At 40.2% G+C, this 25,453-nt stretch overlaps 1 protein-coding gene across 4 annotated transcripts in view; it reads left to right on the plus strand.

Moving 5' to 3' along the window:
• Positions 1–25,453, plus strand: part of LOC132833659 (matrix remodeling-associated protein 8-like) — a 56,641-nt gene that overhangs the window by 23,083 nt on the left and 8,105 nt on the right. For 3 of the 4 annotated variants that reach the window (XM_060852106.1, XM_060852103.1, XM_060852104.1), the window contains 2 exons: positions 8,640–9,071; positions 25,061–25,219. In XM_060852106.1, coding sequence (XP_060708089.1) covers positions 8,640–9,071; positions 25,061–25,219 — 591 coding nt within the window. The remainder of the gene's footprint in view (positions 1–8,639; positions 9,072–25,060; positions 25,220–25,453) is intronic. The other variant, XM_060852105.1, reaches the window with a different exon arrangement.

The raw sequence follows: 25,453 nt of genomic DNA on the forward strand, positions 1-25,453 counted from the left end.
TGTATCAATTAAAGTCCAGCCAAAAAAGTGACGTCTCCTGTCTAACATCAGCTTGGAAGCTGATAAGAGATGTTCAATCTCACTCTGTTTGGGCTTCAGGCAGGAAACAGGGAGGCTGGCTGTCCTTGCCTTGTTAGTTAAGAATGAGATTAAATTTATGGCACTGAATGACATAGAGTCAGATGATGTGGAGTCTGTGTGGGTGGAGTTGAGAAACCACAAAGGCAAAAAAACCATAATAGGAGTTATGTACAGACCTCCCAGCAGTGGTCAGAACCAGGGACAGAAAATGTACCAGGAAATAGGGTATGTCAGAAAGGCAAGGTCACGGTGATCATGGGGTCTTCAATATCCAGGTGGACTGGGTGAATAATGCTGCCGGTGGATCCAAAGAAAGGGAATTCACAGAATGCTTACAGGATGGCTTTTTGGAACAGCTTGTGATGGAGTCCACAAGGGAACAGACTATTCTGGACTTAGTTCTATGTAATGAGCCAGACTTATAAAAGATCTTAAAGTAAGGGCTCACTTAGGAGGCAGCAATCGTAATATGGTATGGTTCAGTATGTAGTTTGAAAGAGAGAAGGCAAAATTGGATGCAATGGTGTTACAGTTAAACAAAGGTAATTATAGGGGCATGGGAGAGGAACTGACAAAAATTGACTGGAAGCAGAGTGAGTGGGGAAGACAGTAGAGCAGCAGTGGCAGGAGTTTCTGGGTGAAATTGTGAACACAATACAGAGGTTCAACCCAAAGAAAAAAAAGATTATCCAGGGAGGGGTTAGACAGCCATGGGTGACAAAGGAAGTCAGGAAATGCATCAAAGAAAACAAGAGAGCCTATAAAGTGGCCAAGAGCACTGGGAAATCAGAAGATTGGGAAGACTACAAAAACAAACAGAGGAGTACAAAGAGAGAAATAAGAAGGAGAGGATCAAATATGAAGGTAAGCTAGGCAGTAATATTAGAAATGATAGTAAAAGTTTCTTTCAATACATTTGAAACAAACGAGAGGCAAAAGTAGAAATTGGGTCGCTCCAAATTGCTGCTGGAAGGCTAGTGCTGGGAGATAAGGAAATAGCTGAAGATCTTAATAAGTCCTTTGTGTCACTCTTCACAGTGGAAGGCATGAGTAATATCCTAACAGTTAAGGAGAGTCAGGGGCAGAGTTGATATGGTAGCCATTACAAAAGAGAAAGTGCTAGAAAAGCTAAAAGGTCTAAAAATTGATAAATCTCCTGGCCAAAAGGCCTTTGATAAGGTGCCTCACGGGAGGCTGCTGAGTAAGGTGAGGGTCCATGGTGTTCGAGGTTAGCTACTGGCATGGATTGGAGATTGACTGTTTGACAGAAGGCAAAGAGTTGGGATGAAAGGTTCTTTTTCGGAATGGCAGCTGGTGACAAGCGATCAGTGTTGGGACCACAGCTGTTCACCTTGTATATTAATGGTCTGGATGAAGGGACTGGGGGCATTCTGGTGAAATTCATCGATGATACGAAGTTAGGTGGACAGACAGGTCGTACTGAGGAAGTGGGGGGGGGGGGGGGGGCTGCAGAAAGATTTGGGCAGTTTAGGAGAGTGGTCCAGGAAATGGCTGATGAAATTCAACATGAGCAAGTGCAAAGTCTTGCACTTTGGAAAAAAGAATACAGGAATGGACTATTTTTTAAACGGTGAGAAAATTCATAAAGCCAAAGTACAAATGGATCTGGGAGTGTTATGCCAGGATTCTCTAAAGGTTGACTTGCAGGTTGAGACAGTGATTAAAAAAGCAAATGTAATGTTGTCATTTACCTCAAGAGGGTTGGAATATAAAAGCAGCAACATACTTCTGAGACTTTATAAAGCTCTGATTAGTCCCCAATTAGAATACTGTGTCCAATTTTGGGCTCCACACCTCAGGAAGGATATACTGGCACCAGAGTGTGTCCAGCAGAGATTCTCACAGATGATCCCTGGAATGGTAGGCCTAAGACCATAAGACATAGGAGTGGAAGTAAGGCCATTCGGCCCATCGAGTCCACTCCGCCATTCAATCATGGCTGATTGGCATTTCAACTCCACTTACCAGCGTTCTCCCCGTAGCCCTTAATTCCTCGAGACAACAAGAATCTATCAATCTCGGCCTTGAAGACATTTAGCGTCCCGGCCTCCACTGCATTCCGTGGCAATGAATTCCACAGGCCCACCACCCTCTGGCTGAAGAAATGTCTCCGCATTTCTGTTCTGAATTGACCCCCTCTAATTCTAAGGCCTAACATATGATGAACAACTGAGGATCCTGGGATTGTATTCATTAGAGTTTAGAAGGTTGAGGGGAGATCTGATAGAAACTTACAAGATAATGCATGGCTTAGAAAGGGTGGATGTTAGGATTTTGTTTCCGTTAGGTGGGGAGACTAGGACCCATGGGCACAACCTTAAAATTAGAGGGGGTCAATTTAGAATGGAAATGAGGAAACATTACTTCAGCCAGAGAGTGGTGGGCCTGTGGAATTCATTGCTAAGGAGCGCATTGGAGGCTGGGATGTTGGGTGTCTTCAAGGCAGAGGTTGATAAGTTCTTGATCTCACAAGGAATTAAAGGCTATGGGTAGAGTGCAGGTAAGTGGGATTGAAATGCCCATCAGCCATGGTTAAATGGTGGAGTGGACTCGATGGGCCGAATTCCTATGTCTTGTGGTCTTATGAAGGGTCCCATGCCACACTGGCTCTCCTCCTCAAAAGTCCCCTTTTCTCCCCAAGGTTTGATTTTATGAGTGTGCCCTACACCAAGCCCTTTTCATCGAGACTCCTCCCCTCCCAGCCATGAAACTCCCACACTTTATCTGACCTTGGATTCTGTGACTTGGAATCTGGTCACTGCTTGTAACCCATGATCTGGCCATTGCTTCAACTGCCCCTGCTGGGTCTAAAGAGTAGCCAGCCAGTCAAAAAGGGCAGATCAGAGGAGCAGAGGTTCCATCTCTGGCTAAGTTGACATTCTTTGGAATGTGAAGTGACAGTGAGACTGCTATGTTTAGCAAAGGCAGGTGGTGGGCAGGAAACTTCACCATTCAAAATGTGCTGTCCATGTCAACATTTAAGAATAGGTATTGATAGGTAGTTGGAGGAATCACGAATTAAGGCGTGTGGGCCCAGGGCTTGCATATGAATAACAATACTGCTTGCTTGCTGCATAAACACCAGCACGGCTAGTTGGGCTAAATTTCCTTTTTTCATATTATAATTTCAGTGTAATCCTTTGACTGTTTTGTCAATGCAACTCTCTCGTCTGTCCAGGTACAACTGAAAATCCAAGCTTTTTATAGCACAATTAAGGTTAACAATACTCTAACCTGTAAAAATCACCTCATTTGAATAATCAGAAAACAATGCTCCATCTTGAACATTGATCTGAATTCTTTCAACATCACATTAGTGAAGAGATCTGCGTGATGGTGACAAAGAGATGAGTTTACAAAAGACATAAACTCTTTTGCACCTAAGCACACAAGAAATACATGGAAATTATTGTCACTTCTGAGATGTATTATGTTATTTCCAGAGGATGAACAGTCCTTTCAAACTTTCATTTTGGCAGGATTATATGTGAACTAAGACTCTGGAGCACATTCTCTTTTGAAAGTTGATGCCTATTGCATCTCAACTCAGGATTTTTAGATGGGTTTAAAAGGTGGGACATTGCAACACATTCTCCATCTCCTGAATTACTTGTCCTGAACAATCAAGTCATCACATCTCTGGTTCTTGATAGTATCGATTATAAATTTCAGCCACAGTGATGCTTCCAATTAAAACTGAGCTTATTAACTTCATATCACCAAAAATAAATGCAATCACAGGGATGAAAAATAAGAAAAGCTGGGTAGGGCTCAACAACTCTATTCAATTTTTATATCCCCCACTCTCCATTATTTCTCAAACCAGCTAAATATCCAAATCGATCCAGGGGAGTGCACTCGGGAAAATGTATTTATTTAAGCTTTGTGTTGTACAGATTATAAAGAATAAGGGATTTGAAGTGAGTAACTATATTCACAAATTGCAGAGTTCTGATGTCAGCAAGCATTGTTCTGTGTCATTGCTTTCATTCTTCGCGAATATCCCCAAATTTAGAACCTGCCAGACTCAGTCACAAAGTATGGACCTGTGGATATGATTGATCATGCCATGTGAATGGTAGATCTTTATTGGGTGAAATACTCTAACTGAATCACAAGTTTATTGATGACATGATATCAATCTATTAGAATACTGCAAAAACTTTATACTGATCACTGTGAAGTATTATGCATATAAACATTTTACCAATAAACAACATCTTTTGGTTACCCACTCAATAAACAATACATAGTGCATTCCAGAGAGATTACAGTAAATGCAGTGAACGGAAAAAAGCTTCCCACAAATATGTCTTACCAGAAATGGTTCTATTATTACTTTTGTTGAAACAGTATATGGTCTTCACTGCTTTTCTTGGGTGTTCCATTTACGATGGGCTTTAAGTGATCTTTGCCTTTTAACCTACCCTATTTTCTGGAAAGGACTACAGCCAGTCTTGGGGTTGGAAATTGAATGCTTTTGTGGGTTTAGATTTTCAGTTTTGTTTTGAATTATAACAAGATTGAACAGTAGGGATAAATTAACTTAAAGTTTTATTGAACATTGACTTGGTACAAGCAAGTTATCACATCTGTATTCTTAAAAGTAGTGTGCCCATCAGGGATTAAAGCTGCTCAAAACAACTTTAATTCTTGGTATTGAACAGCAAAAGGGTGGCACAGTGGTTAGCACTGCTGCCTCACAACACCAGCGACTCAGATTTGATTCCTGCCTCAGGCGACTGTCTGTATGGAGTTTACACATTCTCCACGTGTCTGCGTGAGTTTCCTCCTGGTACTCTGGTTTCCTCCCAGTCCAGAGATGTGCAAAATAGGTGAATTGGCCATACTAAATTGCCCATAGTGTTCAGGGATGTGTAGGGTAGGTGCATTAGTCATGGGAAATGTAGGGTTATATGGTAGGGAAATGTGTCTGGGTGGCATACTGTTTGGGGGGTTGGTGTGGACTTGTTGGGCCAAAGGGTTTGTTTCCACACTGTCAGGATTCTATGGTAAAAGGTACTTGACCACAACCCCCCCACACCTATTTATGCCCTTAGTTACATGATATTATTATTCCTGGCACCTTTTCTCTCAACTGAACTTAAACCAACTCTGTTCACGTCTGAAGAACATTACACAATGTGTTTTGGTACAAAGCTGCAAGCTGCTGTTGTGCTCCTCTTCTCTCAAAATGATCTAGTCTCGGTGCATTTCCATGATACAACCATTCTAAGCTTGACACTGCCAGCCTACATTAATCTTCACCTTCGAGGCAATTAACAAGCTTAATCACCTAATCTCATTCCATGATGCATGTTAGGAACACATATTTATGGGTTTTGAGAATTGCATCATTTCTGGGTTGCAAAGGATTTAATGTGACTTTTTGGGTGTAAAAGTTGAAAGGTCAAAAGAACTGGGGATTGCCTGCTGTTTACAAAAAGCCAAAAATCTTTGAAAGAAAATTTTTAAAATGAAAGGTAAAAGATTGATTTACTGCTTATGATTGCTGGACAAACCTTCTGAGATTTGAAAGGTGGCTGGGTTAGTGGTGATGGCTCTCTCTCAGTAACAGTATAAACTTTAAAGAAATCCAGTTGAAGAAATATCTCAGTGAACTATTTCCTGACAATCTGAGACGTCCAAAAATCAATATCTGTGATGTCCTTACAAACCTTGAAAGCTGAACTGTTTATTTCAGTTGTAAGACGTGTGTCTAACTAACCTGCTATCTAAACAAGGGTTCTGCATTGTTCTGTGGTTGACAACAACATGATCTCATTGACAAGAAACTGGAAAACTATGAGAGCATCACCTTGTTCTCCCCTTTTTTTGTTTGGATTCTTGGTCAACAGAGTTTTTTCCCTATTTTTCTTGTTCTCATAATTACTCTGCAGAGCTGTGTCATTTAGTCTCATATGTATGAGTTTAAAGGGATACTGTTTAGATCTGTGTAGTAATTGATGATCACTTTGACATATTGTTAAAAGCATTTGTTTTTTTTCTAATAAACCAGTTATTTTGAGTTTATTGGGGAAAATAGAAACTGGTGAGAAAGTCTTTTTGTCCTAAGAAGCAGTAATAAAGAGAAACAAATTAATTATTTTTGTGATCATTAACATTTATACTTTTGGTCCAGCTCATGGAGATGTGTGGTCTGATTTTCAGCACACTCATTCTGTCAGTCATAAAACTTGTGGCAAGTTACCAACCTATAATATTTTCCCCACGTTTTCTTACATGCTCTCAATGAGAGCAAACTGTTGACAGCCCTATATATGAATGGATCCAAACAGTGATGCAAAGGGGGTATGATTTAGGATTTGTGTTTTTTGTCAGGCAAGATATTGAACACTATCAAAGAAGGCAAATCAATTACATTTGCAAGTACTGGCTGCTGTAGCCCCATCCCAGTAGCTGAGTTCAGAAGGAAAAATAAAAGATTGGAAGAAGTCACCTTTGACCACCGCTGATCATAGGGAAGTATATATTGTGTTACAGATAAGGCCAGACCACTCAAAACATTCCTAAGCAGGCAACCCAGATCATAACTTTGCAATTTGTTTCAGTAAGTGTACAGTAAAATTACCTGGAGTATGTTAGCTAGGTTGACCACCAGATTTTAAAACAGACAAAAAATTATTCACAAAATTACAGAATGAAACACAAAGAACAGAACTTAGTCTATCCAAACTAGACTTAATTAAGCTGCTCCAAAAATACACAACAGTCCCAATAAACAAACCCCTTAAACACAGGGTAAAAATGAAACAAATGCTTCCAGGTTGAACTTAGACGGGCACAAGGAGAGAGAGAGTTCATCAGCCTGTTTCATACATAGCGCCTGCTGCACTGACTCTAACTTAACTTCAGTTTTCAGGACTGATCACTCCCATTTCATTATACAGATCGCTTCTAAAACATGACCACTTTAGCCTGAAGTCTAATCAGTTTACATATAAACAAAAGCCTCTCAAAATCCTTTCTCATCTCTGTACCAAACTAGTCACCTCAGAGCCGGGAGCTGGTTTACGACCCCTCAGAAAAAAAACTAAGGACATATTATCCTTGCGAAAAGGACCAACTTTATGACAATTGGAAACATTATCAATAAGGCAAAAATAAAATTGGAGAAAAGTAAAGCATAATTCCTCCATCTGGAATGATTTTGAAAGAATCAGCTGGGAAGGACTTCTCTCGAGGGACACTGCAGATGGAAATTCTGCCTTCGAGGATGGTTCTATGGTTGTGTGAGGAAATCCCTATCGAAGCGAAAGGCACCTATTTGAGTGGTGGAAAGGAGGCTGTACTGAGAGAATGTGGCTCTCTTACTTTCAAAATTGTGTTGATTCACTTTTCAAGGTTGCCTGATTGCTAAAATTATGCTATTGGGAATTAAATACCTCTATTAGTTTTTGACATCTTCCTCCAACCTAATGAATACAAGGTACAAATTTGATTGTTTCCTTGCCTAAGGTGTCAAGTAAAATTAACTGCAAGGTCCATCTCTGTTTACAGCATCAAATACCTTGGTGAGGTCTATAGAAGTGAAGTATAAGGATTTGGTTTGCTCACCACGCTTATTGTATTTGTCCAAGAACAAATATCATGTCTCTATTTTGTGAATGCTGTGAATACTGTGTGATGTATATTCACAATAGGACTAAGTGAATTTTGGTTCAACCTTATATTAATGGCATGCATTAAACAAAAGTATTTTTCTTTGATTCAAAGATGAGTTTCACAGGCAGTAATTCTCCTACCTGGTCATGCTTATGTGTTTAATTCATTATCCTTCTTAAAATGCAGAACTAGCTATAATTTCCAGAAGAAATTTGATATCCACTCAACAACAGCGTTATGAGCATTGCCCATTAGACAATTAGACTATAAATAGATAAACTATTTGTTAAATGCTTGCTATTTGCCTCAAATGTTGCTCTTCTAAGCAATGCTGAGTAGAGACTTACTGAACCTGGTTTTACCCCAATATCAAATGCAGGCATTCCCACAGATTTATTGCACACATGCAAACCCAAGTTAATGTTTAACCTTCCTGAAACAAGTATTCCAGAGTTTTAATCTTTGCCTGATCTATTTTACCATCTTTAATAATCTAGTTATGAATATGTTAAAAGACTAACTGCATGAATTTCCATTACATTTTCCATTATAGATTTTTTTCTGTCTACATTCATATGAATTGCTTATGTAAACATTTCATTCACGCTCGGTTCTGCTAGTGGAGTGTAAACAGTGCCCCCATTGGAAATGAGGTGTAATTAGAGTGTAATAACTTTACAAGGCAGTTTCCATTTAAAAAGGGCAGCATAGAAATTTAAATAGCAAATTATAAAACTAAGGTTTCATTGTGTCACTTTAAAATTAAGACTGAATTATGTGTCTATATCTTGATACTTTGCATTCCAGAGCTCTAACTGCACTCAACCAAAACTATTCACTGTGCAATACCACAGCTTGAATGGTATTTATTGCTTACATAACCTCTAACTGAGTGTGCTTTCTGTTTGTAGCAAAAAAGGTGAGGAAACTGTGGGATGGAGAGAAGATTGTGATTGTGGCTTTAGTTGGTTCAACTGTGGTCCTGCCTTGTGAAAATCACAACCATATTTGGACGGAAAGACATAGCGAAGAGGAGCAACAGGTGGTCCATTGGGATAGATCACCTCCTGGTGTTTGGCATGACCAGGCTGACCGTCTGATTGACCTCTATGCTTCTGGGGAACAGCGATCTTATGGTCCTCAGTTTATCAGGAAACGGATGAATATATCAGACACCGCTTTTGCTGATGGTGACTTTTCACTGACAATCTCTAACCTTAGCTTGGGTGATGAAGGAATCTATTCATGCGATTTGCACCACCATTATTGTGGAATTCATGAGAGACGCATCTTCAATCTCTTCATTACAGATCCAGTCAAAGTGAACTTTACACAAAAAACATGTAAGTCATTTTTCATATTATTATTCATGAATAGTTGTGCATGTTAAGTTTATAGTAACCCATTTGTTACTTTAGGTATTACATCCTGCACCAAAAAATACAACAAAATAATCTAATTTCTTGATTTTTAGTTTACATATTTTCCCTTTGGACCTCCTTTAGAAGTCATGGAACCAGTGTTTCATTCTCTCATGCACGTTAGTCTACTCAGAAAGAGTCAGCATGTTGAGGAGGTGTCATTGTTGAGCTAATCCTATTCTGATCCAATATGTCTATTTTTTTCTTAGGTTATAGAATAATGATTAGGAGCAGAAACCTTGGGCAACTTTCCACTAGCTTTGGGAAGTTGATACTTTAATACTCCAGCTGTCATGAGTGAGTTCAACAAACTCAAGATGAGCTTCGATTTGAATTACGGTTCAGTGCCTATGACAAACAAGAGTATAGAGGAATCTTCCGACAGGCTCTGCCTTACTGCGCAGTGACAGAGGTCTGCAGCACCCTGTGACAATTTATTTGTTATGTGAGGACACCATTTTCAGTTAATTATGAAGATAGTTTGATGTGATTGCATTGTTGATGAGAATCATATCATTTATCAGACAATGACACCTTATTGGTGCTCTTCTGCTGGCATAACCTAATTTATAACCTGATCTACTGAATGAAGAGTGCATGAGAAGCAATGACAAAAAGTTAGAAAATTTGATTAAAGTCTCATTGGTCTTTGTATTTTTTACTTCCTGTGTCTACTTCTCTCCCTCAGCTTTTCTATCTCAACTTCATTTCCTTAATACTGACTATCTTTGTACCTATCTGTCACTAATCAACTCTAGCTGTTTCTTTCCAAACAAGTGACAAAAAAAATGGAGAATTGTGATTGATCTGTTGGCTTGTTGTTAGCTAACTGTGATTAATAAGGAGATTCAGTTGAAACAGTTGTGATTGAATGATAAAATAGTTATGGCACAGAAGAAGGCCATTCAAACATAAGCTTGTTCCAGCTCTCTGCAGAGCAGTTTAGCTAGTGCCACTACACTCTTTACTTATAATGTCACCCATCAGGTACTTAACCACTTCCATTTGGGAAGTGCAATTGAATCTGCTTCCACCACTGTTGCAGACAGTGCATTCCACTCACTGCATACAAATAAAATTTGGTAGTGAGCCAGCTGTGATTAATGCACGGGATTATTTGCATTTGTAGTTGTTTTATATGTTTATCCTTAAACTATGCATTTGTTTTCTTCATTCATGAAATGAGGGCATCATTAATTGGGCCATCATTTATTATCAATTCCCCATTGCCCAGAGGGTAGTTAAGGGTCAACCACATTGCTGTGAGTCTGGAATCACATGTAGGCCAGACCAGCTAAGGATGGCAACTTCCATCCCTAAAGGACATTAATGTACCAGATTTTGTTTTTTCCGATAACCAACAATGTGACCAGTAGATTGTTATTGAATTCAAACACCACCATGGTTGGATTTAGATTAGATTAGTTTGCATATAGTGTGGAATTAGACCCTTCGGCCCAACAAGTCCCCACCGACCCTCCGAAGAGTAACCCACCCAGACCCATTTCCCTCTGACTAATGCACCTAACACTATGGGCAATTTAGTTTTGCCAATTCACCTGACCTGCACACCTTTGGACTGTGAGAGGAAACCCATGCAGACACTGGGAGAATGTGCAAACTCCACACAGACAGTCGCCTGAGGATGGAATCAAACCTGGGATCCTGGTGCTGTGTAGCAACGTTGCTAACCACTGAGTCACCGTGCTGCCCCACGCCCTCCTAGGTCCCCAGAACATTAGCTGGGTCTCTGGATTTATAGTCTAGTGACAATGCCACTAGGTCATTCTCTCTCCAGAGTAAAGTTTGCATTCGGAAAAAAAAATCTCATTCTTCATATGAGATGAACCTAAGGGGGCAGAATGATGTACTCCAGTCATTGTTTCAGACTCAAGAAAAGTACAATGCTCCACTCAGATTCTTTGTATAAAGAAGAGATTTACGACATTTGCTGTATCAGAGACATCTGATCTTCAAAATAAATTGTTAAAATAAGCATACCTTACCAGTGAGGTGAAAGTGAGGACTACAGATGCTGGAGATTGGAGTTGAGAGTGCGGTGCTGGAAAAGCACAACAGGTCAGGCAGCATCTCAGGAGCAGGAAAATCGACGTTTTGGGCTAAAAGACTGTACTAGCTGTCAAGAAACAGGTGGGGAGGTGGACACGTTAAATTAAAGAGAAAGTGGGGATGGCATGCCTTTAGTCTTCTTGCCACCATAGCTTTTACAATGGCTGGGAAGGTAGAAGATAATCCCCATGTCCTTAAGTCAATAGCCAGTTGAGCCTCATCTTGTCTTTGCTGACATCCTGATGGTGTGTGGGCCACTTTTGAGATCCTGGGAAGAAGCAACGTGAATGCTGGTGGCCTTCCTATGGGCTTGAGATTGAGGCCTTATAATTGAGTCAGAAGGAGTGCTCCCTTGTTGGCAGTGGCTTTTGCTGCACTTGTCTCCTGCCATACTGCGGCTGTAGTCTGCCTGACTGGCCCCAGTGACTCCAGATATCTTGCCAGTTTTGAGTGCACCTGATCCTATGGTGTCTCTCTGTTGGGTGCAGTCTATTCATAGAAGTGTTTCTGAACAAATAATTCTCTGACCAGTTGTTGGGTGGGGCAGGTGATCATTCTTTGAAAGGACAAGAGTCCTGATGGCTACTATTTTGACAACGAACAAGAATGTAATAAGTAAAAATTCCAGTCAAGATACTTGATGCAGGCCTCCGAGAAAATCAGAAATGATCAGTCCTGAACCTTGACTGTACCTTTGTCCCAGGTGTGAAGTCAGCACACATTCATTCACATATATAGCCATTGTTTCTGCTTGTTTTGAATTATAGAATGGTTACAACGTACATGGAGATTATTCAGCCCATTATGTCCATCCAGGCTGTCTATTCCAAGGAAATTTTTCTCTTAAGATTATGATCCAATTCTGCTTGAGAGCCACGATCGAACCTCCCCTTGTCTCACTTACAGGCTGTGCATGTCAAATCCTAATCACTCACTGCATAAAAAATGTTTTTCTACACATTAGTATTTAAACAGCTCATATTTTGCATTCCTGTATGGTTAAGGTCACTTTAAACTCTACTAACGGCACTGATTCACATGCCTTGAGTTCATTGCTGTCAGACATTTAGAAGTGGCACATACTCAGGTGTAAGTCTTTCTCCATTATACAAATGACACTTTGATAAAACTCAAATAGGTGGTAAGCAGTATCTAGTATCACTAAAGGATTTAATAATTGAGAACACTTCTCATTAGACATTTTAAAATAGAGCAGAAAGCATCATTTTTATTTAAAATTAGCAGGACATGTTTTAACAAAGTGTGTATGCCAAACGTCAGAGTGCACACCAACAAGATTGTTATTCAGGACAGTTTGACAGCTAGGGGGTGGATTTAGACCCATTTTAAAATCTGAACTACATCATCGCAATCAAGGTTTGTGAAGAAAGTTAGAAGCCAGAGACTTGTTCAAAATTGAACATTTGACCTCTTCTGAAACCTCTTCTGAATAAATCCGGTAAAGTAGCTCATGGTTTCTTTTGGACAAGCATTGGTCCTCCAGTTAGGTCCTATGTATGTGGCCTGCGAAGTATAGTGGAACCAAAGTTCCCTTTTTCTCTGCATTAGAGTAAGTTGAAAAGAAAAAGGCTTCTGTTGTTGTAGTTTATTAATCTCCTTGAGAGCTGGAAAAGCTGACTTTACAGCCACTTTCAGAACTGAATCCTCAAACAGGCTTTTCATTTGCAGATCCAGATAGCCCAGTGCCTGCTTCTGGCTGCCAATATGATGTTGGATGTATTTCAAGCATTCTTGATGGAGCTCCACAAAATTGAATTCTTTTGTCCCATTTGTTAAGAAGGGTGAAACAAAGCCAATTGCTTCCCTAGAGAATCTTCAGAAATTAGAGTTAGAGCTTTGTGTTCAGTGAGTGCTGCAGAATGATAAGTGGCCTTGAATGCAGAAAAAATTGTGTCGTGCATGAAATATTTTCCTGTGTACCAATACTGAGGCAGGAAAGAAAAATACAGGGAAAAGAAACACCAAAAATCAAATGAGTTTAATTATCAGACCCCCCAACACTTCGAAGATATTAGGTAGACCAGTAAATTCGGAATTAGTACTGTTATGGACCAGGCCAGACTCCTCATAACCTTTCAAAAAGGTAGCCTAGACCCTAACTTGGCTAGTTGTTTTAAGAAACCAAACCAGAGGAAAGCTGAGCTGAGAGAACTGGCCACTCTCATTATACAAGTTTGTTTTTAACATGAAAGCCTTTTGCCTGAGACAGTATCGGTTATCTGTAACCAAATTGGCCCTAAAATTCATCCAAACTCAGACTTTTGGAACCTGTGTTTTTATGACTTCCTAAAGAAATAAACAAGGACAACCTAACCTTTTTAAAGGAGCAGCTTCATCACACCATCGCCCTTAAAAAAACCCAACAATATCCAAAGATGGCTTCATTTTAAAACCCCTTTAAAAATTGGTTAGTAGTTTAAAACACACATATACATTACACTGACTATAAACACATAAACATGCACAACTACGTTCTGCCTCAGTCCGTTGCATTCCTGTCACTGAACTCCTCTGTTTCTCATTCGAGTCTAAACAGTCTTGCATTTTTATCTTTAGATTTCTCCACAAACTTCAATGGGTTATGATCAGTGTACATGATTGTCTCAGATACATTACTGGTAATCTCGATGCGGTCCCCTCTACATTGGGGAGACTGGGCGCCTCCTAGCAGAGCGCTTTAGGGAACATCTCCGGGACACTGGCACCAATCAACCACACCGCCCCGTGGCCCAACATTTCAACTCCCCCTCCCACTCTGCCGAGGACATAGAGATCCTGAGCCTCCTTCACCGCCGCTCCCTCACCACCAGCCGTCTGGAGGAAGACCGCCTCGGAACACTTCAACCCCAGGGCATCAATGTGGACTTCAACAGTTTCCTCATTTCCCCTTCCCCCACCTCACCCTAGTTCCAAACTTCCAGCTCAGCACTGTCCCCATGACTTGTCCGGTCTTGTCCTACCTGCCTATCTCCTTTTCCACCTACTCACTCCACCCTCTCCTCCCTGACCTATCACCTTCATCCCCTCCCCCACTCACCCATTGTACACTATACTACTTTCTCCCCACCCCCACCCTCCTCTAGCTTATCTCTCCATGCTTCAGGCTCTCTGCCTTTATTCCTGATGAAGGGCTTTTGCCCGAAACGTCGATTTTGCTGCTCCTTGGATGTTGCCTGAACTGCTGTGCGCTACCAGCACCACTAATCCAGAATCTGGTTTCCAGCATCTGCAGTCATTGTTTTTACCTAACATCAACATATTGTAATGCCAATATCAAGCTCAATTTAACTCAATTTTTGATTGAGCTCATTGTCCCATTTAATTTGAGGAATGTCCAAGTCAGAATCATCTGGACTTGGTTCTTCCCTCTGTGTTGTAATCAGTAACGCATTCTTCTCTTGCCTGTGGTTTTCCAATTACCTGACATGGTATGACATGTCAGGCAAAATTCAACTACATCCTTGTGCAGTCCAAGCCAGTAAAAATGTTTTTGTATTTTAACTTGTGTTTTTCTCACTTCAAAATGATCCCTAAGTGGTATCTCATGCACTACTCGCAACACCTTCCTATAACCACACTGGCAATACAATTTGATGAACGTCTACCCATTTCTCATCTGCCTGAATATGTGATGATCTTCATTTCTTCATTAAGACATCATTTTTAAGCTAATAACATTCAGGGATACATTCAGATTCCTTTTCTGTGTTTGCCTTTTGATATAATTAGTTTAGGTTTTCATCTTTCTGCTGTAACTCAGTTAATTTATCTGAGCTAAAGATGTTTGCATTGTCATCTATCTGCTTCTGCTTTATCTTAACCATCTGATCAAACAGGGTCTAAACTAATTCCACTTCAACTTTCTTATCTGTACTCTTTGATCTCTACCGTTTCAGCTGGTGACTTTGTGACCTCATTACCACACAGTCAGAAAAACTTCCAAGATATGTGGAATAGTGTCCTGCAATAGTTCAGTTGCCTGAGTTTCCACTGGCGTTTCAACCAAAGTAGGCAACCCTTCTACCGGTGTATCACCTATATTATTAGCAAGGACAAATTGAATCCTTGTAGCTCAGAGTTTGTCCAGTACTCCTGACACGAATTCTCCACTCTTCTCTGGACATTCTAACCTCACTTCACATAATTGAGCGCTTTTTATCTCACTGTGAATTCCTGTCACTAGTACCTATTCTGGCAATAGACCTTTAAGTACATATCTCCTCATCTTTCACTATCACAGACTGAGAGGATCCTGTGGCTCTTAATATTGTAACCACTTTACCTGCTGTTCCTAGCCTATGCAAATAAACTTTACTTTTTGCAAGTAAATGGTTTAAGAATATCTGGCACTTCCTCCTTAACCAACCTCTCACCAGCTTGTACATTCTGATGCAGCTCTCTGACTTCCACTGTGCTTTCTGTTACCACTCCAACAAAATTCACTGGCTTATTCTATTTTCCTATATCTGATTTCCCAGTACTTCTCCTGACCTACCAATACTGTGATTTCATGTGGCTTACTTTATTGCAGTGAAAACACCAGATCTTTTTAACTTCTCTGTCTTTTCAAGACTTCCCTTTTTACCCTGTGGTAAGTTATCCTTATGATCTTCACTGAGTTCTACCTTTCACTTTCCACGTAAGGATTTCTCTTTTCCCCAATTTCCATCCCTCATTGACTGAAATTGATTCTGGAAGCCAAACTTTGATTTTACGAACAAACTTATAATCATCAGCCATTTCAGCTGCTAATCTTGCCATTTTAACTATCTGCTCTTCTATATGAGGTCTCACTACTTCAGGAAGTGAATTTTTGAACTCCTCCAAAATAATTGTCTCTCTAAGGATGTCGTAGGTTTGCTGTGTTTTTAATGCTCAGATCCATCAATCAAAATTACTTTGTTTCTTCCTTTCAACCTCAATGTAGGTTTGACCGCGATCCCTCCTTAGATTCCTGAAACATTGTCTGTAGGCTTCTTGCACAAGCTCATCTGCAATTAAAAATGGGTTCCTTCACCTCCTGATATGCCCCAGACACCTCCCTCTGATAGTGATGTGAATACCTCACTAGCTCTACCAACAAGTTTTGTTTGAATCAGTAAAACCCACATGGTCACTGGCCACTACATTTGTTTAGTCATTTTTTCAAATGAGATGAAAAAGGCTTCCACATGCTTCTCATCAAATTTAGGCAATGCTTGAATATATTTAAACAGGCCTTTGGTTACTATGGGTTTGCTCAGCCTCACTCTCTTCCTCACTAAGGTTACCTTCAGCCTTCATCTCCATTCTTTTAGCTGACTTTCCTGTCTAAGTGCCAATTTCTGAAATTCAAACACTCTTTTTCTCTCACTTCTGCTGTAACGTGAGTAGTCCAGGAGAGAATCAGCTGGTCAAACCACTTAGTTTTAAACAAAACAGAATTTATTTATAAGATTACTGAATGAAACACAAAGAACAGAAAACAGAATACTGAATAACATTTCCCATTCGAAAAACCAAATAGATGATCCCCTTCATAATGCTGCTCCAAAACACTTGCAACAATCCCTATAAACACCCCATCGGCACAAAAGCTAAAATCAAACACAAGTTCTTAAAGGATAGGAGTCACAGAAAGAGAACCAGCCTGAGCTTGCTTCTAAATTCCAGCAGCATTTCCACACAACTACTGCTAAAAGGAATCAAACCAGAGGAAAGCTGAGCTGAGAGAACTGTCCACTTTCCTTTCATTATACAAGTTTGTTTTTAACTTGAAAGCCTTGTGCCTGAGACAGATCTGTTAGCTGTAAACAAATTGGCCCTAAAACCCATCCAAACTCAGACTTTTCGGAACCTGTATTTTTACAATCTCCTAAAGAAAAAACAAGGACAACCTAATCTTTATATAGGAGCAGCTTCATCACAGTATAATGCAAATTAATTAACAGTGAAGTTCTGGTAAACTGCACATGCTGCACATGCTTCAACACATGTCTGAAGTCTCCAGATGAAGGAAATCAGTTATTTCAATTTCTTTCAGAACATAACCATTAGAGAAAGTAGGGAAGCAGCAGTTAAATCCAAAGTAAGCAACAGTTTAATGTTGCGAGTGTTGGATGTGTCCATCTGTTTGACAATTCTGTTCTGAGGATCCCAGGACAAGTTTCCATCTTAAAAAAGAACCTTTAAAAAATTTCATGTGAGAGAGAATGATTAAGATTTTAATTCAATGCAAGAAAACAAAACATGAGTATTAAAGTTGTCATATATGAAAGAGACTGCTTCTGTTCAAAAATGTAGATAAATTTTTCCCACCTAATATCAAATGGTACAGTCTTGGCAGGGTTCAGCGCTGTGCCAGCAACAAGCAACTTAAATCTTATTATTATCTTTTTGACTTTGAGCTTTTTATATCGTCCTGCCCTCATTATACTCTTCTAATACCCACATCTTATGACGTTGTTATTTCTTTAAAAGGTGTCTTACATCCCCAACTGTTTTATGAAAGTTCACTTCTAAGAATTTCCAGAAGTTTCTGAGACATGAACCGTATCCTGTTAATTGATTTGGTGCATATGGGAACCATGTGGAACTGGCTGCATTCCAGCAGCTCAGTGTTCTTCAATTCTCTGAAAAAAGACAAGCAGTAAAATATTTTTAAACAGAGTAAAACGATTTGAGCACATTAATTTCTAAAATGCAAATGTGATGTGATGCAAAGCTGAATGTTTACTTTTAAATCTAAAAGATATGTCAAAATATAAGTGACCAGAACCCTATACAGCTGCTAACCGAAACACCAGTCTGTCTTCAACCATGTTGATCTTGGTTTAAATCCATGAATGAAGGATTGGATTCTTGTTCCAGAGGCACAAGAAAAGAAAACAAGGGTTTGATATTAAACAGTTACTGTATCCAGGAAATTTTGTTGAACTGGAGTGAAAGACAGTGATTAGCATTGATAAGGTAGTGCTGGATTCTGGGAATGCTTACAGCTGTACATTCCAGACAGCTAGGGTGTTATGGAAACTAGTTTAGAAATCTAATATGTTTGGAAACTTGATAGTTGATAGTTTGACTATAGGCCTGTTGCATGCACTGTTGATTCAAAAATGTTCAGTTAGTGCACAAATAGAAAGTTAGCTGTGTTCATAGTCACACTGAAAATTTGAAGATGATGCTTTCACTTGCTGTCATTGTTGTGTGACAAAGTAACTGACCTGCAACAAAATTGAACTATAAATCAGTCATAACCCAATTAAACGGTGGAAAAAAATGAAAGGAAATAAATAACCTATTTCTGTTTTTATATCCATCTCTAGCATAGTAGTTGCAGTTAGTTCAAGTTGCAATGAGCCAGTGTTCAAAACGATTAACAGCGGTTTGTATTTTAGCTTTAAAAGATGTATTGTCTTGAGTTTGGTGACGTATTCCAGATCTCTTCCTGATGCAGGTGCTTGGAGATATGCTTGGACTTGTTGGGCTGAATGGCCTGTTTCCATACTATAGAGAATCTAATCTAATCTATGGACCAGACAATTCCAGACATTTATTACTCTGCATGAGTAAATTTCTTGCATCTGAGTGTTCAAGGAAGGTCCCTTAATCTTTCACAATGTCTCTGATGTTGAGATTCCCCCAATTACATCTTCTCAACATCTACCCTGGCAAGCCCCCTCGGAATCTTGCATGTTTCATTAAGATCAACCCTCATTTTTCTAAATTTAATGATAAAGGCCTGATCTGTTCAGCCATTCTTGATAAGTTAACTCCTTCATCCCAGGACTCAGCCCAGTGATCTGTTTTGAACTAATTCAAATTGCAGGACATCTTTCCTCAAATAATGGACCAAATTTATACATAGTATGTAGATGTAACCTCTGCATCATCCTATACAGGTTTAACAAGACTTCCCTATGTTTAGACTTCAATCCTTTGCAATATCTGGGAAGGTGGGGACATGGTGATAACGCAACTGGAGTTGTAATCCAGAACTTTCAGTTAATGTTCTAAGGATAATAGGTTTGAAAAACACTATGACAGATGATTAAATTTGAATTGAATTAGAATTTGGAATGAAAACCTAGTGTAATGGTGGCCATGGAACCAGTGTTGATTATATAAAATTCCATCTGATCCACCTAATGTCCTCAAGGAAATACTTTAGGAAGTACTCAGATTCCCTACTGGTAAATTATGGCCCAATATCTGTGATCAACACTGCCAGGAGTTCATGTATTGCAAAAGATGTCTGCAGTTTTTCTATTGTCAACCCTGGTCAATGTCATTCTTACCTGGGTTTAGCCTACATGTAACTCCAGACCCTCAGCAATGTATTTGACTCTTAGTTGCTCTCAGACAATTAGAGATGGACAATATATGTTGGCATAATTATCAATACCCAACTTCCATGAACAAATGAAAAAAGCTAAAACTCCATTTGGCTCCTTAATTACATGCTGTACCTGGATGCTACCATTTTGTTACATAAGAGTGCCTAGATCCTTCTCCACCTTTTATTAGAGTTTTCCTCTGAAGTAGCTCCACAGAGGCCAGCATCCCATCACCAAGTCACCCTTTATATACATGTGGAAAGTCCTTGACACTGATCCAGCTCCCTAAGAGCCAGATTTGATTGAACAGAACCTCTGACAATTATGTTATATCTGTTAATCAGGGTTCCCTGAGTAGATGATGTTAACATCCCCAGTCAGGGAATTCATATTCTATGGGGTCCACCTGGCTGATTTCGTTACAGTCATTACATCCCTCCCCATCTGAGTCTGAGGACATAGACCAGTTGTTTTCCTGTAGTTCCTCCTGGGGCATTTTAGCACCAGCTCAGTTTTTTCCAACTCTGTCTCTGGTACAGATGTTGTGTAATGCACAGCAGCTCACCTCTTGTGTCCAGACCATCTCAGAAGAAATTAATTCTCATTTTCAAGAGGCAAAGGCGGCAGCATTTGTCATCTCCATCTCAGATTCTGAGGTGTCTTTCACGCTTGATGAAGAGGGAGAACGTGCGGTTTCTTGAATAGTCATAAAGGTTTTCGAGGAGCTGGGCATGTTCTGCATCTGCACAGTTTGCGAGTTGGCAGATTTCATCTGGTCCATGTGTTGTTCAGGACTATCATTTAACTGAACTTTATATGTTAGTGGACCTGACCTTGCGTCAACCCATGCAGGGCCATTCCATTCTTCCTACTCCAAACTTTGTCCTCTGAAGTAAGCTTAGTGCAGATTTTTTTTGCCTTTGATGCAGTTTCACCCTTCCTCCTGATCTGGAAAGATGAGATTTAACCTGGTGTGGAATCTTCTCCCCATTAGCTGTATCTATCCCTGTTGTCCCATGAGGGTGGTCCTAATCAAATAGGAACCAGGACAGTTTGTATCTAATGAAGCTGTAGGCTGTTTCTTTAAGCCTGCCTTCAAAGTTTGGACTGCTTTTTCAAACCATTGGATGATGGATGGTATGGAGTTATCCTTATATGACAAATACCATTTTACTTTAGGAAATACTCAGATTTCCTACTGGTAAATTATGGCCCAATATCTGTGATCAACACTTCCAGGAGTTCATGTATTGCAAAAGATGTCTGCAGTTTTTCTATTGTCAGCCCTGTGTTTCATGAATGAATTCTATGCACATGCAGCCATTTGAGTGGGCATTCACAATGACTAAGAACATTGAGCCTATGAAAGGACCTGCATAGTTGATGTGTAACTGAGTCCAGGGTTTACCTGGCCATTCCTACGAATGTGAGGGAGCTACTGGCAGTAATTTCTGCCTTTGTTGGCACTCTCTGCACTGCTTCCACCAATACAGCTATGTTGACAAGCAATCTTGGCCACCAGACATAGCTTGTCACCAGCATCGCCATTTTGGAAACTTCTGGATGACCCTGGTGGAATTCAGCCAGTATCTGGCAGCATTCTTTACTCGGAAGAATCACTTTTGCTCCCCATTATATTATGCCATCCTCTGTTATCATCTGGTCTCACTGGATCCAGAGAGGTTTCAATCCTGGTTGTGATGGCCCTTTTCCCATCACCACCAGCAGTTTTTGCTAGGACTGGATCTTTCTGCATTCAAAATTTGTGTCAGCTGTGACTGAAAGTCACACTATGGACCCTTTCAGTCGTGGTACCACAGGCGGTGTATCTGCCAGGGGGAGGTAGCTCACTGCGACCACATTTGCTACTTGGCCTCTTGGTAATTATATTCATTTGGTATCAGAGCCCACTGCTGAATTTGGCCTGAAGCTATGGATGACCTTGTCCTCTTTAAGTAGACCAGCCAGGGTTTGTCCACATTCGTAAAGCTATTAGTGAAACCTCTTAACTCCAAATATGACCACCAAAGCTTCCTTCTCAATCCTGGATGTATCCACGCTTTGATTTGCCAAAGTCCTGGATATATACAATATTGGTCAGTAAGGTCATGTCTCAGCCTCCAACGCTCCAGGAAAAATATGGGTTGAAAAGTGTGGTGCTAGAAAAGCGCAGCAGGTCAGGGAGCATCCGAGGAGCAGGAGAATCGACGTTTGGCATAAGCCCTTCTTCAGGAATGAGATGTGGCTGTGGTAGTGAGTCTGTTTCAGGACGTGGCTGAAGAGCTTCAGGGCAGAGGAGATGACCTGGGGGGGTGCAGTGAGAGAGGGACTCACCTTGTGGAGGGAGGAGGAGAGCTTCCTCAAGGTAGGCATCCTTGCAAGAGGATTCGCAGTAAGTTAAGATCAACTAGGAGAAAGTGAAGACTGCAGATGCTGGAGACAGGAGAATCGACGTTTCGGGCATAAGCCCTTCTTTAGGACTCTTATGCCCGAAATGTCGATTCTCTTGCTCCTCGGATGCTGCCTGGTCTGCTGCGCTTTTCCAGCACCACACTTTTCAACTTTGGTCTCCAGCATCTGCAGTCCTCACTTTCTCCAGGGAAAATATCCCCAGTCTATCCAGCCCCTCCCTCTAGCTCAAACCCTCCAATCTTGACAACGTCTTTGCAAATCTTTCTGAACCCTTCCAAATTTTACAACATCCTTCCTGTAGCAGGGAGACCAGAATTGCACGCCGTATCCCAAAATTGGCCTCACCAATGTCAGTAAGTTGCAACATGATCTCCCAACTTCTATACTCAGTGCACTGACAAATAAAGGCAAGCAAATGCCTTCTTCACTATCCTGTCTACCTGTGACTCTATTTTCAAAGAACTATGAACTAGTTAGAACTTCACTCAGGTAGCCATTTTCTAATCAAAAAATGTTGAGCCAATCTATGTGAATCTTTCTCAACCAATTTTGCCCCATCAAGTTTGGACCAGAGCTTCTTGCTGCTATCAGTGGTAACGGAACCAGCTGCTTCTCATAAGAGACTGGAACCAAAGTTGTACTCATAATCTGTAAAGCTTCCCCCTTATAAGTTCTCAGTTTAGCCAAGGTCTTATGCAAACTTAAGGTTTGGAGTCCAGAGCAATCCGTGATCACTGAAATTGCTGTGCTACTATTAACTGCTCTTAGAAACAAGTGACCATTTAATTTTGATTTTATTTTGATTGATTCTGATTTGGATTTTTTTAAGCAATTTAATATTCCAGAGTAGAAGTCATTGGACTTGCCAAGATGTGGCCTATAAGTTCAATTGCTCAATTTACATCTAGTGAGATTCTTTTGCTCTCTCGAGTCTGCATACCAGAAGTAATTACAATGGCTTGCCAGCCCGGATCCTGCAGAAAATGTTAAACATTTTTGGCCATGGCTTGGCTTTGTTTTGGGCTTTTGCTGTGGACCTCGAGTCCTTTTATTCAGGGTATGTCCTGAATGAGGTTATAAAATTGCCATCACTCAGGAAGTGTTCCCTAAGCTCAGTCAAACTGGCGAAGGTGCCCACTTGCATCGGAATACTGTAACTCATATGTTTCACTTGCCACAATGATAAAGCCAGTTGTACTGCCTGTTTGAAGTCCATTTGGGCTTTAGCTTGTAGGCACTTTTGCATCGTTACATCATTAATCCCTCATACAAGCAGTCTCTCAGCATCTCATTAAGGGTTAAACCAAAATTACATGCCTCTACCAATCGTCTTAATCTAGTCCAAAATCCTGTTACAGATTTTCCTGGTTCTCAAATTGCTGGATAAAACCGAGAGTGTCTCAGAATTAGGAGAGGTTTGGTGTCATACTATTCCTTAACCAGATCTGTGAACTCTTGAAAGGTTTAGTATCTAGTGCCTTAGGGAATGTTAGGCCTCTAATAAATGAAAAAGCTCTTGGTCCACAAGCTGTCAGGAGAATTACTCATTGCTTTTCATCTGCCTGGAAAAAATATTGCATTCTTTCCACACACTGGGCCAGGATTTAATGAATCAAGCTTCCCAAATAACAGCATGATGCCAGAAATGTTTACCCCAATTGCGAGCAAATTTCTTCTAGAGAATGCTTTTTTGTTGTTGCCATCAAGTAACTTCATAGAGGCCAGTATCATGTCACCTGGGCTACCCTTTATTTACACATGAAGAGTCCTTGACACTGATCTCACTCCCTCAGAACCAGTTGTCAGAGTGAACAGAATCTCTGACACTCTTGTTTATATCTGTCAGCCAGAGCTCCTAGATTGGGGCTGTTAATCTGGTCCAATCAGGGAACTCATATTCTATGACCTCTCTGAGGTCACCTGGCCAACATCATTACAATCACTACAGTCTCCATTTAACTAATAGTCTACCTGTTGATTCTTCCTACCAACGAGCATGACCTCACACTATCCTGCATTAAACTCCACCTGTCCAGTTTTTGGCCATCACCTTTCCATTCTCTCATGCGGATTCCTTATGTCATGATCACAACATGCCCTCCTCCTATTTTTGCACCACCAGCAAATTTGGATACATCACATCTATTACAAGTAAATGATATTTGATACATAATTGAAACCCAGGGACTTGTAGCACTCCATTAATTATTTACAATCTGAAAAATTCCCATTAATCCCAACTCTTTGACATCAGTGTAATAACCAGTCCTCAATCTATGTCAGTGTATTACCTCCAATTTCATGAGCTCCTGATTTTTGCAGTGAACTTTTAATGTGGCACCTTATGAATGCATTTTGGAAATCCAGATACATGACATCTACTGGTTCCCCTTTATCAGCTTTGCTTATTATGCCCACAAAGAACTCTTACAAATGTGTTACACATGATATCCCTTCATTTAAACCATGCATTGGGCTTGATTTTGTTAAGCTTTTCTAAATGCCCTACTATTTCTTCCTTACTAAGGAACTTTAGTACTTTCCCAACAACAGATGTTAGACTGTATTTTCCTGCCTTCTGTGTCCCTCCTATCTTGAATGGGAGCTGATCTGCTGAAACACTGTCAGAATGACATAACAGATACTATGGTACAGTTGGAGGAAGATCAGAGAAATTTTTTCCAAGTTATCCATGGTCAATATTTAGCACTTAATCAAAATAGGTCATCTTGCCAATATCAACTTGTTGTTTGCGGGATCTTGGTATTTGAAAATTGGCTGTCTTGTTTCCTAGATTACATCAGTGATTATACTTCCTAAGTACTTCAGTGGCTGCACAGTGCTTTAGGACATTCTGAAGTTGTGCAAGTGTTATTGTAAGTTCTTTCTTTATGTCAACTTACAAACTTATACAGTTGTTTAAAGTAGAGACTTTAATGGTGAAGCCAAGACATGGAGCTGTATTTCACAGCCAAGCTCCAGAGTGAATGGTGGTGTTAACAAGAACATCAGGAAATCAACAATTAGTGGACTCCAAATTATGCATGAGTGACTTTATTTTTGAAGGCTGTTTATTTTTTTCTTTGTCTTTAGCAGCTACATCAGTTGAAGTCCCAAAAGTCGTCAATGTTTTTATTCCAGAGCATTCTTCACATTTCCTTCATCAGTTTGGATACATCCTGGCAATGCTACTGTTATTGGCTATTCTGATAACCATCATTGCCCTGATTACCCATCGACAAAGAAAAAGAGGTGATGTCTAAAGTTTCGTAATGTTTTTTGTGGTTTTATATTTACCTGCCTTTTACACTCCCCCCGCCCAGAGTCTTTTAGCACACATGATATACAGGTAACAGAATAGGGAGTTGGAGAAAGACTCACGAAATTGCTGGCTACGAACTAGTCAGTTGCTTGGAGATATGTGGGCAAGATTTGTACAGCTATCTCTTGCTTCTGTTCCTGTCGGGGAGCTGCTATCCTATGCTT

This window comes from Hemiscyllium ocellatum, chromosome 37 (genome assembly GCF_020745735.1).
Source record: "Hemiscyllium ocellatum isolate sHemOce1 chromosome 37, sHemOce1.pat.X.cur, whole genome shotgun sequence".
Lineage (NCBI taxonomy): Eukaryota > Metazoa > Chordata > Chondrichthyes > Orectolobiformes > Hemiscylliidae > Hemiscyllium > Hemiscyllium ocellatum.